This window comes from Macrotis lagotis, chromosome 5 (assembly GCF_037893015.1).
Source record: "Macrotis lagotis isolate mMagLag1 chromosome 5, bilby.v1.9.chrom.fasta, whole genome shotgun sequence".
In the NCBI taxonomy this organism is placed as follows: Eukaryota; Metazoa; Chordata; class Mammalia; order Peramelemorphia; family Peramelidae; genus Macrotis; species Macrotis lagotis.
In genome coordinates this window covers 241,463,582-241,483,833 of record NC_133662.1, presented here as the reverse complement: position 1 = coordinate 241,483,833, position 20,252 = coordinate 241,463,582, and the positions used below count along the sequence as shown (strand labels likewise).

General features: G+C 43.3%; 1 protein-coding gene across 5 annotated transcripts in view; it reads right to left on the bottom strand.

Annotated features, from left to right (window-relative positions):
• Positions 1-4,329: 4,329 nt before the first annotated feature.
• Positions 4,330-20,252, bottom strand: part of CPD (carboxypeptidase D) — a 63,972-nt gene continuing 48,049 nt past the window's right edge. For 2 of the 5 annotated variants that reach the window (XM_074189140.1, XM_074189141.1), the window contains exons 14-21: positions 19,437-19,572; positions 17,810-17,941; positions 15,399-15,494; positions 13,941-14,005; positions 12,355-12,486; positions 10,769-10,954; positions 9,418-9,517; positions 4,330-8,400 (exon numbers count right to left, since the gene is read on the bottom strand). In XM_074189140.1, the coding sequence (XP_074045241.1) occupies positions 8,174-8,400; positions 9,418-9,517; positions 10,769-10,954; positions 12,355-12,486; positions 13,941-14,005; positions 15,399-15,494; positions 17,810-17,941; positions 19,437-19,572 (1,074 nt within the window). In that variant the 3' untranslated portion in view covers positions 4,330-8,173. The remainder of the gene's footprint in view (positions 8,401-9,417; positions 9,518-10,768; positions 10,955-12,354; positions 12,487-13,940; positions 14,006-15,398; positions 15,495-17,809; positions 17,942-19,436; positions 19,573-20,252) is intronic. The other 3 variants (XR_012468782.1, XR_012468783.1, XR_012468784.1) reach the window with 3 other exon arrangements.

The window sequence follows — 20,252 nt, the reverse complement described above, 5'->3', positions numbered from 1 at the left end:
TCTTGGCAGCACTCTTATGTGATTAGGACCATAAATCACAGAAAAGAGGCCACCTGCACTAGGAGCAGCCTTGTTCCCCAGGAGCCTCCCGCTCCATGAAGTCACAGGTTCCTTCCCTATCCTTGTCCTCATGTGAATTTGTGGGGCTGTTGGGAATCTGAACGAAAGAACTGTGACCTCTGTTGCAAAATCTGGGCATTGGGTGAAGAACCTGGTCATTGACTCCCCAAAGTTGAATAGCTGGTAAATGATTGACCCCTATGGTCCCTTCCAGCTTTTAGTCCACAATCCTAGCATCTGAAGAGTCCAAGGCAGGGACGCGAGTGAACCCCAAAACATTCCTCTTTCTACTTCAACTGCCCTGAGTAATGGGTATAATCAGGGAATTCCTGCCTACCCCCATAACCACATGTTGGCATCCTTGAACATTCTGGCCTCCAAGTTCATCAATCACCTGAATTCCCAAGAACTCCATCTTCCCTCGATCTCCTCATATGCAAAGATGGCCAATCCATTGCTCTATCTCTCTTAACTGTTGATATATAGTAGTTTTTTTATAAAAGTTTGTGAATGTCCTAGAATTTGGAAATTCCCTTGACCTGAATCTCTCTCCTTCTGCCTTGTTTTTTATAAATTTTTTCTTTATCTTTATGGCCAGTCTCCTGTCCTATTACCTATTACCTATTACCTTCTCCCTGTTCTCCCAGTGTTAACCCAAAGACTGACCAGTCCAACCACACCCAACAGTTACTCTTTGAATTCTTGATCCCCTTGCCCTACCATTACTCCCCTCATCTGTCTTCATCATTTCTACTCCTGTATTTTTTGGCCATTCTGGAGAATGGGATGGTCATGTTAACTAGTTCACTACAGATCTAATTTTAATTGAGCCCTCACTGTTGTGTGAGCATCATTTGATTCTTCCCTGATTTTCACTCTTCTTACTACTGCAAACCTTTTCTTCTCACCTCCTTCCCCATCTCTATCAGTAAAGGATCTTGACTCCTACTGTGTTTGAAGGGGAGGGCATCCCATAGAGTTAGCTAGGTGAAGCAAACTCCTTTGGGGAATTTCCCTTGAGTAAATCCCATGAGCTAAAGCGGTGCTGAATGACTTAGTATGACTTTAGTATGATTCACTGATCCCTTGGGCCATATGACCATGGCAAAAGGTTACTAAGCCATGAAGAGCCACCCACTTAAATTCTAAAGGGAGATGACTTCTAGTTCTCTTCTGTTATTAGAATATATGGTGTGGAACACTCTCTGTTCACCTTCCTTTCTCTCTCTCTCACTTCTACTGGAAGTGGAAGAAATCAGGGGAGGAATAGAAGCACCTTTCTGCCAATAACACCAACACTGGCAGATGAATGTGTCATCTAGAGCCTGGGTCACCTAGACAAGGCTAAATCTGAGGTACCTGGCTCTCTCTTGTTTTGTGTTTCTCTCTGAGCTTAGGTGACCAAACAGCAATCCAAACTTGTGAGATATTTGTTCCCACTCTGGGAGGCAGTCTCATGAGTTTAAGAAATTGGGAGCTCCTGGGTCCTTTGGTTGGTGACTGCCATGCTGCAGGAGATACTCCCTCCCTCCATTAGAGCATATCTTAAAGGAGTTAACCGACAAACATAATCCTGCCAGGAGACATGGGCCTTGAAGTCATTTAAACAGGACAAAGCCAAGTTGAAGATCAAGTGTCCATGTTTTAAAGCTTTTTCCTGTGAGAATGTTATAGGCAATTATATGTGATTCTTTGTGAATGTGCATCATTATAACAAAATATAAAAATATAACAAACATCTCAGTAAAACTAATGAATATATTGTCCAAATCCTCCACCATATGGAATGTCTATATCCGTACCCTCTCAAATCGTTAGAGAGGACACATTCTCAGATCTTTTTTGGTGACTGATAGATCATTCCACAGCATTAGTGTCCATATTGGTTGGTTGGTTGAGGCGCAGGGTGTGTTCAAGGAGGACTAGAACCTTGATGTGAGGGCTGCCTTCCACCTTTGATGTCCACCTGAGCCACCTAACTCTCACTAGGTAGCTCCAAGAAACTGTATCATGCACAGCGACCCTGGTAAACCATTTTGGTAGGTGGGCTAAACCAGGTTAAGGAGTGGTCTAAGGCCCCGTGTTCAGGTTGCAGTCTCCCTTGGAGCCATAGGTTTGAATCCCACTTCTGACATTTCACCCTTAGCTTACAATGCTCACGAATATTTTCCACCCTCTCATGGTCAGTAGCTTATATGACCTCAGTCTCAGTAGTACCATCTTGGTTTGCCTCCAACTTTGATCATTTGATGGTTTCAGGTGCCCATTGCTTTGAGTTGTCCACCTCTGAGCTTCTGGCTTCCAGGTCCCTAACTCTGCTTTTACTTCTTTTGCCAACAGCTTCCATCATGTGATTTGTCTAAGTTCTCCCATTAACAGAGAATCATCTTCTGAATCCCTTTCCCATAAAACTTTAGTTCTTTTTTTACTAGCTTAGTCCATGCTGGTTGGTTCCAATTCATATATGCCAACCTACCCACTTCCCAGAAGCTTGCCACATCTATATTGCCTTCCTTAAGTGAATTCATGGAGATTCAGACATACGACGATTGGAATGCTCCCAAAGAAGCATCCTTAGCTCTTTAAACAAGGTTGCACAGTATCAACTATGACTATACAAGAAATGAGGCTACATCTACATTGTTATTTCAAAAAGTTGCACTCTCAAGCAAATGGTCACTGAGACTTCACCACAGGCACAGAAGTGAGCTCAAGACCTCAGGGGTCAAGGTCTAAGTACAGGTTCAGAGATGGACTCTGTGTCATTCAAGAACCAGTTAAAGATATGAAGAAGGGACTAAGATCAACATGTGGGAAGGCCACATAGATGAGCTGGGATTGCTTTTGGCATTAAAATAAGCTGCTATTGGTTTATTTGAAATGTGCTAGATGTGATCATTGGTTATTCAGTCTGGTTTTTTTTTCAGTTATGTTCAACTCTTCATGACCCCAATTGGGGTTTTCTTGGCAAAGATACTGGAGTGGTTTGTCATTTCCTTCTCCAACTCATTTTACAGATGAGGATATTGGGGCAAACAGGTAAAGTGACTTGTCCAGGGTCACACAGCTTGTTAGTATCTGAGACTGGATTTCAACTCAGGAAAATGAGTTTTCCTGATTCCAGGCCCCACACAATAGTTACTGCATCACAAAACATGATCATAATAGCAGGTATATAAATACCACATATATTTATACAGTATTTAAAGTGCACCATTCTCCCAACCCTCCCTTCTGCTCCCAAGCTAGCCTGGTCCTCAACTGAAAAGGGGATAAATGACGCAATTTACAGCATGCCTGGTAAGGTCCTGACAAAAGCAGGTTACACACACACACACACACACACATACACAAAATACACACAAAATATTCCTTAAGCAACAAAGACCTGGACTTGGGGAGCCAGAGCTGGAATGGACCTTGGGGACGACCTATTCCAAACCTTTCATTTTTCAGGTGAGGAAACTGAGGGCACGGCAGGTGAAATGACTTGTCCCAAGTCACACAGACAATACCCATCAGAAGTCTAATTTGAACCCAGGTCTTATATCTTCAGAGCCACTAAGTCTCTGGCTCTTTTGCTCCAGTGTGATGAGGCAAGTGACTTCACTTTTCTGGGTCTCATTTTGCTCATCTGTGAGATGGGAAGGTTGGAGCAGACACACTCTAAGATCTCATGAAGCAAGAAAACCTATTGGTAAAGACAAGTCCTCAAGGATGTGACCAGCAGACTTAAAAGAATGAAAAAAAAATCAGGACAAATTGAACATGAACATTGTGTGTGACAGAGGGAAAGATGGGAGAGAAGGAAAAAGGGAAGGGAGAAACAGGATCCATCCCTCACCCTGGATGCAAACCCCACTAACTCAGGCTGTTGGATTCACAGGCAAACAGACCTGCTGCTTCATTAAAATTAGTCTAATGTATTTCAGAAAAGAGCCTTGCCAGGACTTTACATTATGATTACTCTTTTGTAGTTATGGTTGTGGTTGATTTGGGGGTGGGGTGAATGAGACCTGTTATTTCATTGACAACCCACCAAGAGGAGACTCCTCCTTTCAATTCATGACTCCATCTGCTCTGCAGTTTATGGTCTTAGTGAGTTGCCCATGGTCAAGGACCTCCTTGCCTATCAGAAAAAAGGATTTGATCTGAAGACCCCAAGTCTACCCCCCCCTTTCCAGTCATACCACCTCTCTTTCCTAATTATTGAGCTTTGGTTTTTCTTGTTGAAAGGATGATGAGACAAAACACAGAAAAAGACAGACATCATAAAATAACCTTTATGCAGGATTATTAGATCTGTTTACATGTTTAAAAAAAAAAAGAAAGGACCTCGTTAACATTTAGATTTGACATAAATTACAGATCGGCTCTTTAAAAAAAATACTATCATTCAGTTCCACGTCAAGTTCTTTTGAAATTTTTTTTTCTTTTTGAAGGCACAGTGCATGTTATACGTCCAAGCCTGGAGTGGTTGAGATGAGTATGGATCTGCTAGGCACCTTTGTAGAAAACAGCTACAATAACGAGTTTGTTCCGCAGAAACCAGGTAAAGCATCATTCTGGGAAAATGGGATTGGAGAGATTTAAATTTGAAGGCAAGAAGAAAAAAAAATACATTCATGCCAATGACCTAGGACTCTTTAAGATGACCAAGCGGGTGGATATGATGGTGCACTTGCCTCATGCTGCTGTCAATCACACATATTTACATAATAATTGGGACCCAATTGCCTCTAAAAATCTAGCAAACTTCAAACTAGATTTCTGCCAAGGTGGGAAACAGCCAAACCGGCATTCTGAAATTCGGGCAGTGGGCTAGTTATTGTTGGAGATGGGAAATGAGTGTTGAGGAAGGGGGTCCCTGGGAATGAGAGGGCCCCACCCATCCTCAGGCTGGCATCAATCAATTAAGGACCCTAACCACCAAATCAAAGAAACACTTTAACTACAAGAAATCAGAGGCCCAAATTAAAAAGGAGAGGTTAATAAAAAGGAAATCACTAAGTATAAACAAAAGCAGAATTTGGGATAATGAACAAAATAGCAAAAAAGTTTCAGTTGCCTGGCTGCTACTGGTAGAAGAGATAATGGGATTTCAAGAGAGCCTTTTAACTCGCAGCAGGGTCCAACCTGGTGGTAGAGTGCATTTCCCAGGAAACCTTTAAAGGTGAGGTTAGGCTATCAGGACCAGCTCCTAATAGAATTCTCTGTTCCTCTGATGACAGCCTAGGAACACTGAAGTTCAGACAAGATCTTTTTATTCATTTTTGTCAAGTCACAATCAACATCATTAAGTGCACCCTCTTTTGGTTGAGCACCCCCACTGATCCAATCCCCCACTCCATTCCCAGGCCAACTCACCCAATGGGCCACCTGTTTCCCATATGGACAGATGAGGAGGTACCAGACATCCCACTTTCCTTGGCAACTTCACCACCCACTGCCAATATTCTCCAGGGCAGCATCTGTCCTCTCCCTGAAAGTAATCAGCCAGTCTACCTCACTTGACCAAAGGGTCCAAGAAAAGCATTTTTACACAAAAGTGGACAATCTCACTTGTTATCTAATAGGTCAAATTGCCTTTTATTAAGGAACAGGGATACAAAACCGACTCGCCAGGCCTTGGGAGTCAAGGCACGAGTTGAATCTGGGCAATGTTTCTCAATACTGGATGCTTGTGGGTTTCCATGGCTCCTCAGGAGGTGCAAGGCTCCTGGGATAAATCACAGAAAGGAGTTAATAACCCCTACTCTCTCTGTCCCCAGGAAACAGGCAGCTGGCCCTAATATGGCTAGTTTGGTTCCACAAATAGAGACATGAAAGAAGGAAGAGAACCCTTAGGGTTAGTAGTCACATGTCCAGGACACAAACTGGGGATGCCGGGGCTCGAGAACACGTCGGCATTTTAGAAACTCCTCCTTTTAAGACAGGTTCTTTCTGGGTTTCCTACCTAACTCAAAATGTAGAGCAGAATTTGGTTTCCCTTTCAAAAATAAAAAAATGACCAAAAGAAGTCAATGACTCCTTCCCACTCCCCTGTCCATGCTCAACATTTCCCCCAAAGGCTGGAAGATTAAAGGAGAAGGTAAGCTTCTGGAGGGCAGGTCTGGGCTGTCTCATTTTTGTCTTTCTATCCCCAGCACCAGCAGATGCTCCATACATTCTTGGTGAATTCAACTGAAAAACAAAAATGTTTGCATTCAAGAAAGAAGAGATTCTGAAGTCACCTTCTGACAGAAAGCATTACTCTGGGACAGTGAAGACCTGATCCATCTCTCATTTCAGGCCAACAGTATGTCTTTCCCACCCATACTGTCCTAAGTGGAACCCGCCACTCAAGTTTAAAAGTTGAGTTCAAAAGGTTTTTTTTTTTTGTTACTCAATAAAGCACTTTGAAAATGTGGATGAAATGGGTCTGATACCCAAAGAAATGTTGTATTATTAATAAAGGGGAAGGGGTCAAGACCAGTAAAATTATAATAACCATGACTTTGGCACCCCATGAAATCCTCTTCAAGCCCAAGCCTGCCAGGATAATTTAATTCTGAGCCAATCCAACTTAAAATTGACTCTCACCAGCTTTAGTGTACAATGGTGAATCCAGCTTTACCAAGTATCTTTTTCTAAGCTACTCTGGATGTACTCCATACCCAAGCCATGAGAAATGATACTGGTTGGCACTGAGTAACTCAGAGGAAGCACTCTGGGATGGAGAACCAAGGGACCATCAATGGATGATCAATACATTCAGAAGAGATGAGTTCCAAAATCTTGATCTGCACCTAGTCCATTAGGACACTGAAAGTTATCTGATTTTCTCTGGCATTACCAAATTCATGACCAAGATATTCGACGTGATTAAGTTCAAGCTTCTGAATGGCTGACTCAATACTATGTGCTTGATGGGTAATGGCAATATTTAAAGCCCCTGCTGCCCAACTGGATCCACATGAGTCAAGTAAGAGAGAAGCTAGCAAAGGAGTGACCGGAATGATCAGTGCCTATATTCGCAAAGGCCCAAGTCTGAGATCACCAATGCTCCTTGGGCTGAAGAGTAAGGACAAGTTGGGTAGGGGCTGTGGCTTTCAACAGGGCTTATAATGTGCAAAAGAGGAGGGCCCTCCTTGACAGGTCCAGATAACATCAGTGGAATGCCAACCAGTAATCAGACTGGACGGACCACGTGAAGCAACAAGGTCGCAGTTTAGGGAAAGGCTAATGAGCCATGCATCTTCCTGGTGGCGAGTCCAAGCTCCACAGACGACTGCAGCAGAGCATCGGTGGGTTTGAGATTAGCTAGGCTCAAGGCAGGCAAAATGAGTAATCCATTGTTAAACCTCCTCTTCCTCTCTCTTCTGAAAGCCTCATTAAGACCTTCCACTATGAGGCCCACTGGTTTCTCCCTGAAAACCGGAATATTAAGCTTTGTGAAATCTAATGAGAGAGGTAGTAAAATCCCATTTTGGAGTTTAGCATGACAGTTCCCAATTAGTTTTTAGAATAGAGAGAAGCCCTAGAAAGCCTTTTTTTTCTCTCAACACTCAATTTAGCCTCCATTCTAAGTAAATAATAGGAAACTCCAGTTACTTTATAAACTAGAAGAAAAAATACTCAGAAAATTGAAAGAAACCTAGAACTTTAAAGCTTCAAACCACTGATACTGACAGCTATTCCTGCAGTCCTATTTTTGAGGGGGGGGCAGTAGGGACCAGATTAATAAGGGGCAGAAGCCACTAGCAGATACCCGGAATGCAAAGACAATGTCTACCAGTCAGCTGGATGCTGCCATTAAATGAGCCAGAAGGCTGGGTTTTGTTGGAAAAAAAAAAATAGTGGGGAACGTGTCTTGTCCCACCTCTGATGCATAAATAGAAGGAGATAAAAAAAAAAGTAAAAGAAAAAGAAAATAAAGGTGAGAATTCTTTGAAGGACCACCAGATCTTCCGTATTCATGGAGGTTACACATTTTTTTAGCACGTTAACTTCTTTAACAGCTTTCTGAAAATGCAGGAGAGACGGTCACGCAGCTGCCTGCATGAACATGGCATCTCCTAGAAGTGAGGAGCCCTCCTCCTGCTGAGGACATAGATGGGGAGAGGCTCAAAGCTCAGTGTTTGCTGGAGTACAGCGTCTCCTCTTCTGTGTCTGTCTCATCTTGAAATTCATGGCTTAAGAGGGACTTCTTGGAGCCCGTGGACATCAATCGGATCTCGTCCTCATAGTCATCATGGTGCTGCCGGAGTCGATGGAAACCATCCTTGTGTCTGTTGGACTTGATGGAGCAGACACACCAGATGATACAGGCTGTCAACACCAGGGCTGACATAATGGCACCTATGGGAGAGAAACCAACACTGAAATGTCTTCCATCTAAGTACAACCTAGGAGAGGGGAGTTGGAGGGCTTCAATCCAAAGGTTGACGCTACCATGTAACAACCTGGGTGACCTGAGGCAAACCATGGAATGGCACACAAGGGCACTACTGAAAACAAGACCAAGTGGAAGGACTTTGCCTTAAATCAAGGTTCTTAATCTTTTTTGTGTCCTTGACTGCTTCCCCTGACAGTCTAGGAAAGCCCAGAGATCCCTTCTGAAAAGCATATTTTTAAATCCATATGAAAAACAAGAGGTCAATTATATTAAAATATAATTGTCAAAAATATATTTTAAAATATGGTTAGAGACTCCAGGGCAAATACCTTCCTCCCCCTCCAAATATACTCTTCAAATACCTCTTAGGAGTTGCTGAAATCTATGAACCCAATACTACAGTAGCAGGTCCTGGCCTGAGAATACTGATTTGATGAGAGCAAGGGGGAATCTTTCACAGGCTCACATGAGCATCTAGAGCTAGAAGGCACCTGAGGGGCCAAGGAGTGCAACCCCATCATTTTACAGAGGAGGAAACCAAGGTGTGAAATGACTTGAATAACTGTTTTGAGACAGGATTTGAACTCAGGGCTTCTTGGAAGCATTCTATTCACTGAGCCACTCTGCTGCATGCTTTAGAGGAAGAAGACCCAAGTTCAAATCTAGCCTCAGACACTTATGGACTGTGTGACCCTCGGCAAAATTCTGCTTGCCTCAGTTTCTTCAACTGTCAGATGAGGATAAAAACGGCACCTATGTCTCAGGAATGTTGCAAGGATCAAATGAGATGTCTGTAAAGAGTTTGGCAAGGTGCCTAGTATGTAGTAAGAGTGGTATAAATGCTCATTCCCACCCTCAGAAGGGAAAGAGCAAGGGGTATCTGTTCTAGGTAAAAGGTACTCACTCTTCCCATTGGCCAACAGCATAGAAGGAAATATGGGGAGGGAGGCCCTGCCCACTTCTATGAGAAGTCTCTTTACCTGCTACAGTCACCACAAGCTCCCTGGGCAGGCCAAAGATCCGGTTGTCTGTGTCAAAGACGATGACCACTGAACTGGCTGCATCATGGTGCACGAAGACCTGGGAAAGCAGAGCTCATGGGGTCAGAAAGAAGTCTGCTGGTGACCATAGAGACAGTAAGATAGAAGGAGATTGTGGGTTTGACGATGGCAATAAAGGTTGGATGAATCAGCAACTGAAAGGGTGGAAAAGTCTTGGATTCTGTTGGGGTCTTCCCCTCTAAGGCTGTCTTCCTGTAGCTTGTGGATACCTATTTACTTGCATGTTGGCTTCCCTATCAATGTGTAAATTCAATGAGGGCAGGGGCTGGTTGTGTATAGGCTTTACAGAGGCCTGGATGAATGACAATAGGTAGATCTCTTGGTGGCAAACTCATGAGAAGACACAGAAGTGCCAGACGGGAATAAGTGGGCAGGGAGGATGATAGCTAATAAGGTCTCTGACATGAAAACTAGATTAGTTTGGGGTTTTTTTTTTCCCCTAAAAGGTAATGAAACAATCACCAAGATTTAATTAGTCTAGGGAATTAAGACTTATATCATTAATGTAGGTTCCTGGTTGCCTGTGGAAAAAAGCCCAGAGCATGAGGGCTCATCAGGTTTGTCAGATGCTTCTGAAAAAATACCCTAGTATGGTAGACAGGAAGGCACCCAGCTAAACCAATGGTCTATTATGGGTCAATATCCTTTCCATGTGCTAGTTCAGCAAATTCTCCTTTAATTAAATGCTAGGTGGATCATGCATCATCTCACTTCATTCTAATCTCAAGCCTGAACTCCTAGTCCCACTCAGGTCAGAACATAATGGATTAGGTGGATCATTGGGGGGTTCTCCCAAATTGATGAGCTTACCCATTCATATCAATTTAGCATTTGAGAATATTAATAGAATAGAATATGTTCTTTCACCATAAAAATGATGAATGTGAATATTTTTTAAAAAAAAAGAATGGGAAGATTTTTGTAATGGATTTGAAGTTAAGACTTGGATTTAAATCCCATTTTCTTCCTTTTTGACCTTGGGCAAGTCATTTTCCTTCTTTTTTTTTTGTTATTCTTTTTAGGTTTTTGCAAGGCAAATGGGGTTAAGTGGCTTGCCCAAGGTCACACAGCTAGATAATTATTAAGAACCCAGGTGCTCCTGACTCCAGAGCCGGTGCTTTATCCACTGTGCCACCTAGCCGCCCCCATTTTCCTTCTTTTGAGTCTCTTTCCTCAGGTCTAAAATGAAGGGAGTAGGACTAGATGGCTTCTGAGGTTCCTTCTACCTCTAAATCTAAGATCCTATGATTGTGTTGCTCAAGTCTCTTACCTGGGAATGTTGCTGCTGGTACCCTTCAGCAATGGCGTTGATGTTATGGAAGCCAGGGGCTAAGAGAACATGGAAATAGCCCCCCTCCTTCGTGTGGACCTTAATGCCTTCATTGAGAACAATGACAGCTTTAGAGACTGGTTTTCCACTCTTGTCCTGGACAATTCCACGAACTCCCTTGTGAACCTGGTCAGAGAAAGCTGAGTCAGTGGTCTGCTATTTTGGTTTGTTAAAGGAATATTATCATGTAACCAGAAAGATTAAAGTTTGAAGAATTCATAACAACATGGGAAGATTGACATGAACTGATATGGAGCAAAGCGAGTGGAGTCAAAGAGGGAGAACACCAAGGCTACGAGAGTGTCAATGAAGAGATCACTAAAAGGAGACAGACTGTTGAATGGGGTGGGAAACCAATCTTGGCTCCAGATTATAGATAACTGCACATACCCCTCCTCCTCTCAGAAGAGAAGTTGGACAACCAGGACACATGGGCATATGATCACACTAGGGGCTATGCTAGTTTAACCATATTTTCTTTGTGATGGGAGAGATGACACTGACATTAAAAACAAAACCATCATTAAAACCTAATTTTGAAAACATGAGGTATAATGGAAGACTGTTTCAAGAATGAGAGGGTTTAGACCTCAATTCCATCTCAGATACTTTGGAGCTTTGTGACCTTGGATGAAGGTGCACCCTGTGCCCATTTCATCATATATAAAATGAGGAGGGGGAAAGGTGAAAAGATGACTTCAGAAGTCCCTTTCAACTATAGATTTATAAGCTTAAAAAAAACCCCATGTTGCAGTCTCAATTTCTCGTCCATACAATGAAGAAACTTGAACTCTGAGGTACTTCCCAAACTTTAGAACTATGATCCTATAACTCATTGGATTTCCTTAGGTCTCAGTTCTCTCATCTGCAAAATGAAGGGCTTACCTAAAGGGCTTCTGAGAGCCCAATCCTAGATCTATGATTTAGAGCAGGTATGTCCAACCTGCAGCCTTCCACATAGCTTGTTGTACTGGTTGGTGGGTATGGATTTCTGTATGCAGCCCTTGAGGAGTTTTTGTTTGCAATGTAGCCCAGAAAAGCTAAAAGGCTGGACACTCCCTGGTTTTCATTTCCTCACAGATCACCTCTCTTTTAATTCTAGAGATATTATTCATTCCCAGGTCTCAGTTTCCTTATCTGTAACGAGGGATTCGAATAAGTTTGTCTACAAAAGAAACCTTCCAACTCAAGATCCATGAACCTATAAAATAAGGACCTTTGAAATTTTCATACATTTCAGGGGTAAGAGTTTGAGATAAATAATATATTCCCTTTGGAATCTGGCCTTGTTTCCAGTGCTTTGTGGTTCTAGGAATGAAGCAGAACTAAAAACAAGAAAAGTTTTCCTAACAATGACAGTAGTCTCCAAGGTGAATGGTCTCTCTCTGGAGAGGGTGGGAGATTTAGACCCCTCACTCACATCTCTAAGGAAAGGCTGGACAACCAATGGAAAGCTGGTCCTGTCCAGGTTGGCCAATGAGCCACCTGAGCTGCCATTGGCATCTATTACAAGAGGAAACTCTCACCTCCACCAGCATGCTGAGAAGGGATTTCTTGTTCTCTGCCCACAGAGTTGGGAGTTGTCCAGCATTGGGGAAGTAACAACAGCTGGTGTACACGGTGATCTCTGGACAGTGACCATAGGTGACACTGTAATCCTGGAAAAGAAAGTCAAAAAGCAAGCAACAAAAAATAAGTCACTAAAAAGAAATCTATTTTGAAGTTACAAGATGGCACTGTATAAGGAAAAACAAGATATGGCAGATCTTTCTGGATATAGAAAGGATCCTTCATAAACTAGAAGCCTTCTCTGGCAAAGGATAAGAAAAGAAGTCATTTTCCAATTGATAAATGATCAAAGCATATGAGCAAGCAGTTTTCTTTTTTCTTTTTTGGCAAGGATTAAGTGACTTGCCCAAGGCCACTCGATTAGGTAATGATTAAGTATCTGAGGTGGGATTTGAACTCAGGTCCTCCTGACTTCAGGGCTGGTACTCTATCCATCATGCCACTGAGCTGCCCCAAGCAGGCAGTTTTCTATGGAAGAATTACAAGCTATCAACAACCATACAAAAAAATGCTATAAGTCATTACTAGAGAAATGCAAATTAAGGCACATCTAAGGCTCTAACTCATACCCATCAGATGAGCACATTCAAAAAAAGCCTATTTTGGCTTTTGTTAGGTATCCCTTTAAAGAAGGAGATACCCATCAAATAGGGAAAGGCTGAACAAATCATGATGTGTGAATGTAGTGGAATATGTTTTCACCATAAGAAATGACGAAAGTGATGGTTTCAGATAAACCTAGAAAAACTTGTATGAACTGATTCAGTAAAGTGAGCAAAACTAAGAGAACAATTACATACTAATAATCATTCTGCAAAGACAACTTTGCATTGAGAACTGATTAATTCAATAACCAAGCATAATTTCAGAGAACTGATAAAACCTGCTATCCACCTACTGACAAGTAATGGACTTGAAGGACAGAATGGAACATACAATTTTAACATATCCAATAGGGGAATTTGCTTTGATGATGATGTGTATTTGATACAAACATTCTAATTTTCTTATTTTTTAATGGCGGGGGAGAAGAGGGAGAGAAAATTTTTAAAAAATAAAACAATAGCAGTAACATAAGTCGGAGGCTACAATGGATCCTACCTGCATGGGGATGTCAGAACAAAAGGATAAAGATGCAAAATAACCACAGTGACATTATTTGTAATTGGAATGTGAGGAATAAATCATGTGTTCAGTAATAGTATTGGTCTGTCATTGTGCCAAATCAGTGCCACCATTCTCAGAGGCAGGAAAATCTGCCTCTTGACCTAGTCTGGCTGGGTGACATGGGCAAAGCTCTTAAGACAGCTCCTAAAACTCTGTGGGGCAGGGTGACTGCTAATCTGAATCGGAAGAGGGAGGCCCTCACCATGCATTTGGTACAAATGAAGTTCCCTGACCCACCCAGACTGTTTAAACTGTCCAGGCAGGGTGGGAGGGGGTGGGTTGTCTATTGAGAAATCAGCATTTTGAAATGAAATGCATTGGTTAGACATAATCAGAGACAGACAGAAAGGGAAAGAGGGAGGGATGGAGGGAGTACCTTCATGCTACCCATGTGACCATGCCATTCTGCCCCACGAATCACTCCACCTGGAATGTTCTCATCTGTAAAAAGCATCCAGAAATATGAGACCGGAGATATACTGGGCATGCCATGCTGCTGATGCCCCTGATATCACAGACCACCTCAGCTACTGATCAGCAACAATGCCACAACCAGAACTACTTCCTTGGACTGATGCTAATGGCCATCCTAATGTAGGGGGAAAGGGGACAAACGTGGAGGCAGAGAACCTGGCTCTGCCATTTCCTACATAGTAGCTTCGGTTCTTCACCTCCCTCTTTGCTCATCTGGAAAATGAAGGAATTCAGATGAGATGGTGACTGAGGTCCTCTCCAGGTCTAGATGCAGGAGTCTATGACCTGTGATCCTAGGACTTTTTTTTGTAAAATAACTTCTAAGATCCCCTCCAGACCCAATAAGTCTATAAATTCTAGAACCAGAGTGACAAGTGGTCATTTTAACCTTTAATCAAGTCTTAAATCAATAAATTCAGGTGAGATCAGGAATTAAAAGGGTTCTTAGTTGGGTACATGCACCTTATGAATATTTCATAGATTATAATTTAATTTTACTTATTATTATTTATATTTTATTATATCATACATGAAATAAATTTTAAATGTAATGCATAATATAAATATGTATTTGTGTATTATATAAATATATTTAAACACATACTTGTGAACACATATGAGTATTATAAATCTCCTATTTTTATGTGCCCATATTTAAACTAACTAATGTTCGGCTATTTCTACCTACTAAAGAAAGCCACAGATCTGGAGAAGGGTGAACCTTTCCCAGGATGAGCTGCTAATTGTGTATTCCTGAGGCAATGCTACAGCTGTCCTACCCTCATAGTTCTGCCTTGAACAGCTCAACCATCCAGGGGCCGAAGATACAGACTGATGAGCAACTTTCTATAATTCAGATAGGTATGAGGGAGATCTGGAGCTGAATCTTCTTTTGGCCACTTCTTGGTTATGTGACCCTGATGTAGTCACCTAAATTAATTTTTCTCATCTGTAAAATCAGGGGCTTGAATTCTAAAGCCCCTTCTAGCTTTAGACCTATGACCTTTAATGCAGGAAGGTTGGAAGAGATGGTGTCCCCGTCCCCACTCTGTGCCTTCCTCCCAAAGGTAGGACAACAAAGGGTACCTGACACTGCCCACCATGATGAGTTAGCATGGCAGTGGGTGCAACCAACAGAGCAATGGAACCAGATGCTCTGCAAAGCTCATGTCTGTACTTGTATGAAGACTGCACCCTGGTCAGTACCTTTGTGGGCAGGTAGGTCCAGAAGGGTCCTTTTAACCAAGGCCCAAACATCCCAGGGAGTATCTATCCCTGTGGTTAAGTTTTATAACACTATAAGGACAACCTCCCTTCCCCCAAATAAGAGGGAGGGAATATAAAAGCAACCAATACATACCTGACTTATTTGGGCAACTAGGCTGCCCCATGTGCATGGATGGGTGGTTGTTGGCATAAAGAGAGGCCAAATGTCTCAGAGTCTCTTTGTTTTCCACTATAAAAATAAAAGTTCCCAAGTCAGTGGAGGGGTCTATGGGAAGAGGGCTTTAATTCCCAACTTTCATTGCAGATAACAAAGTAACCTCCTTTTCAACTGAAATCAGAGGCTGTCTCATTACTTCTTTTTTTTGTTTGTTTTTTTAGGGTTTTTTTTTTTTGCAAGGCAAATGGGGTTAAGTGGCTTGCCCAAGGCCACACAGCTAGGTAATTATTAAGTGTCTGAGACTAGATTTGAACCCAGGTACTCCTGACTCCAGGGCCAGTGCTTTATCCACTGTGCCACCCAGCCGCCTCTTCATTACTTCTTTAGATAAAGATGGATCAAGCAGCACCCATGTGCCAAACATAAAGCTAGGGTGGAGCTTGAGTTCACAAATCTGGAGAAGGGTGAACCTTTACCAGGATGAGCTGCTAATTCCGACTAGGCTCACAGTTGGGCTGACAGGTGAACTGGGAAAGCTATTTTCCTTGGACAGCATCCTAGAGGAGGGATTCTATCTAGAGAGACCAGCCCCTGACACACCTGCCCCACCCTGGAGAAGGGCCTCTGAAGGCTCTCTTAACTTCTATAAATCTCTGAACTAGTTGGCCCCCAGGCTCCTCCTCTGAGGAACGACAGGCCTGGCCCCTGAGTTGTGTCCTGGCTCTAAGTTTGGCTTGTCTTCTCAAAAGAACACCTTCCTCCCCAAAAAGCATTCCCTGTACCAGACTGAAGAAGAAAGGAAGTCAGCCAGACTGACCAAGGTGCCATCAAGACCGAAGGTGGAAGCAGTTAACAGAGAGCACCAGCTGTGTGACCCCAGGCAAGCCACATGACCTCTGGTTGCCTCAGTTTCCTCATCTGTAAAACGGAGCCCAGAAGAGCAACCACCGCCCAGTGCTAACAAGAATCAAATGCCTCTGCCTCATTGCTGTTGCTATTTTATCATCATTATTAACAATGTTCCATAGCCATATTATGATTGATATTGCACACCCATCATTTCCGGCTTCTGCAAGGTAGGTCTGGGGAGCTAACATCATTCATTACCACACTATCGGGTAACCAGTCAGCAAAGCTAGACTGCACTGGGCAGGGTCACCAGCCTCCCAATCTGCTGGTGCTCAGGGGTCCGGGGGGGGGAGCCCAGGATGGTGTCTGGTCCCTGGCGCAGCCTGGCTGGGTGATCCTGGGGTACCCTCCATGTTGCGGAGAAGGTACAAACCAGCTCTAGTAAAGAGCATTCCCTCATCTGGGAGGTCCCTTATAAAATGAAATCACAGCTTCGGATTTCAGATAGTAGAACTCGCAGAGCCTGATTATCAGGAAGTGGAGGGTCTTCTATTGGATTTCAGTCACTCCCTTCCCCACCTCCCACCTCCCACCTCCCATCACCCACTACCCTCTTCAGAAGCTGACCCCAACTGCTTTTCTGGGAGGAGGTCCCAACTCCACAGACTCCCTCCCGAACCTCTGTCCAGTTTGTTCCTAGCGTCGTGGACTTCCTCTCCCACTGGTTTCAGACCTGAACAGAGGCTTTGGTTTCGGGGAGATGCACCAGAAAAGGAGAGGGCTGCATAAGCAGCATGACTGACCCCTCCTTGGGCCACTAAGGAAACTGCTCAGGTACCACTTGGGCTGCCGAGTTTGTTTCCCAAGCAGAAAAACTGTCAGCTCACTGCTTGCCTGAGTGCCCTCAAAAATGAAGGATGACTTTACCAACAAAACACTACTTCACACAAGCACAGGACAGTTGAGGCACCTAGAAAGTAATCTGGGTACCTTAGTGGACTACAAGCCCACAAATGGACTACACTGAGAGAAGCAGAGAGGGAGTCCAAGAGCATAGTGATAGAAAGTAGTTCCTCTGTCCCCTACTGGGGTCAGGTGAGGTGGACGACCAGGAAGGGAAGATCCATTAAAGGAAAGGTGATGTTTTAGTGTGGAGATGAGAACAAAGTGGGGTGGGGGAGGTCATGAGAGCCATCCTGAGCATGGGAAAGGCAGTCCCACAGAAGAATGGACTCATCCAGTTTAGCCTCAGAGGATAAATGGGGGAAGGTTTGATGTAAGTACTTTCTGCCCCTTAAAGCTGGTTCAAACGGGTTGCCCTGGTAGGGAAGGAAGGGGTTCCCTCTCGTGAAGGCCCTCGAGCAGGGGCTGGATAAACCACTTATAGAATTCTCGACAAGGTTAGTCTTATCCAGGGCTGTTGAGATCAGATGGTTTCCAAAGCCTCTGACCTTTGGCTTTGGACTTAAACCTGATTGATCCAAAGCACTGATGAAGGCTGCTGGCTGCCCACCCCCATCCTAGTGGGATCAAGATACCTGTCTGCACAGGTTTGTCATAGGGATAGGTGACTAGCACAGAGCCACCATCCAGAGCCACAGAGAGAGTGAAGTCCTGTTTCTGCATCAAGTTTTCAATGATGGCTTTGGTCTCGGGCTGGGAGGCATTGCCTGGAAAAGGAAAGGGGTACATGAGAGCTGCCCCAATCTCTGATGAACAGACATTTATTCATTCATTCAACACACACTTATTAAACCCCTGCTGTCTGCCAGACCTCATGCAAGGCATTGCAGTACACATACATTCTACTGGGGAAAACAACCTATACACAAATAAGTAAAAACAGAAGATAAATGAAGTAACTGTATAATGATGGCACTAGAGGTGGTAGTGAGGAGAGAGGGGAGAGTTGCTGCAAAGATATGGAGGAGGGAGATGTTCCAGAGAACTTGAAAGGCTAAGTAGGGCCATTTGGATAAAACACAAAAGAGTAATGGGGGCAAAAATGTGTGATCAGCCTAGAAACCGAATGTGGTGGCTCAGGCCTGTGATTCCTGCTAACAGGGAAGCTGAGGAGACAAGAATGATCAAGTCATAGAGGTCTGAGCTGCAGAGGCCAGCACAAAAGGGAACAGGTGGCCAGTCCGGGTGGTACATGGGGCAAGTCAAAACATGCTGATCAGCAAAGGGAAGAGAAAAAGTGGGAAGGAAGGAGGTTAGAGAGAAAGGAAGGAAAGGAGAGAGAGGGAGAGGAAGGACAGAAGGGAGGGAGGGAAGGAGAAAGGAAGGAAAGGACAGAGGTAGAGAAAGGAAAGAAGGGAGAGAGGAAAGGAGGGAAGGAAGGTAAGTAAGGGAAAAGGAAGGAAAGGAGGGAGACAGGAAGGAAGGGAGAAAAGAAGGGAGGGAGGGAGGAGAGAGGGAAGGAATGAGGAGGAAGGAGGAAATTAAGGCAGGAGGAGAGGAAGTGGAAAAGGACAAAAGGATAAAGAAAGGAAAAAAAACAGAATGATATAGGGAGGGAGGGAGGGAGGAAAAGAGGAAGGGAAAAAGGAAAGGTGGGAAAAAAAGGAAAGGTGGGAAGAGAGAGGGAGGGAGGTAAGAAATTAAGATAGGAAGGAAGAAGAATGAGTTGTTTTTTGGACATGACCAAACTGGGCAATGAATTTGCTTGTTCACATATGGGGGATTTTGGTTGCTTCCTCAATGGAGGATGAGGGGAGGCAGAAGGGAGAGAAGGTGGGTCTTTATTAAAAAAAAATTTAGAAAAAAATGTGTATCAGAAGATCCGGGTTCAAATCCTAGCTCTGACTTTGTATCTTCTGACAATTCACTCCATCTCTTTGGTTTTCAACTTCGTAGAATGTTAAAATGAAACAGTTGGACCAGAAATGACCTCAAAAGTCCCTTCCATCTCTAGATGACATCTGTAAAGTGAGATTGATACTGCTGGCAGAACTCATCCAGAAGGCTGCAGTGAAGATCCAATGAGGTAACATGTTCACATAAATTCATAACCTTTAAGTGCTCTATGAGCAATGGCTTACATCATAACTGTCTTCCCAAGATGACAAGAATTTTTGACAACACTGGCTGAACATCAGTTCCCAAGAAGCTCCCCCTCCTACCCCCCCCAGAAGATCTCCCCAGGGCTGGGCCGCTGCTCACTTGTGAAGTCTGTGTCCAGGTCCTTCCCGTGAGCATTGGTGCGGCCTATCTGGGAGGTGCAGGCCTTCTCCTGCGCTTTCTCCCGTCCATCTGGATTTAGAGAAGGCACAATCACAATTCTAGTCCTGTCAATCAACTAAAACACAAACAAACACCAGGGAGTAGATTAGTTCTCCTTTTGGCTGGCACACACGTCCCCCACCATGCCACCCACAGAAAAGGTGGCTCTAGGACCAATGGAAGATAGATCAGAGGTGATTCCTTTTAGCCTTAAATAGAATTTTGTGATTCTTTTTTGTCTGTTTAACTCATGGAGGATGGGTGGTACAGTGAGAATAGACAGAATGTCTGGGTTCAAAACCCACCACTGAAGTTTACTGTTCATGTGATCTGAATCTCTCTGGGCCTCAGTTTCCCCATCAGTAAGATAAGGTGGAGTCCAGGATGCCTTTCCTACACTCTTATGGCTATTCTGTGTGGACAGCCTCAGAACTAGCATAGAGAAGGCCCTCTAGAATTGATTTGAATACCCTTTACACACTTGCTTTTCTTTTCCCTCCTAAGCTATAGGATGAATCTGAAAACAATAGTTTACATCAGGGTGTCCCAAAATTCTTAGTGAGATTTCCAGACATCAAAGCTTGAGTAATTAAGGCTATTCAAGCTTAAAATCACACTAAGATTTGACAACTATACATATACATATAAAATTGATACATATATACACATATAAATTTATTAAAAATTTTTTCTGTAAACTGAAATTATATTTGTAAAATGTATTTAAAATACATTTTAATGTATTTTATATAAAAA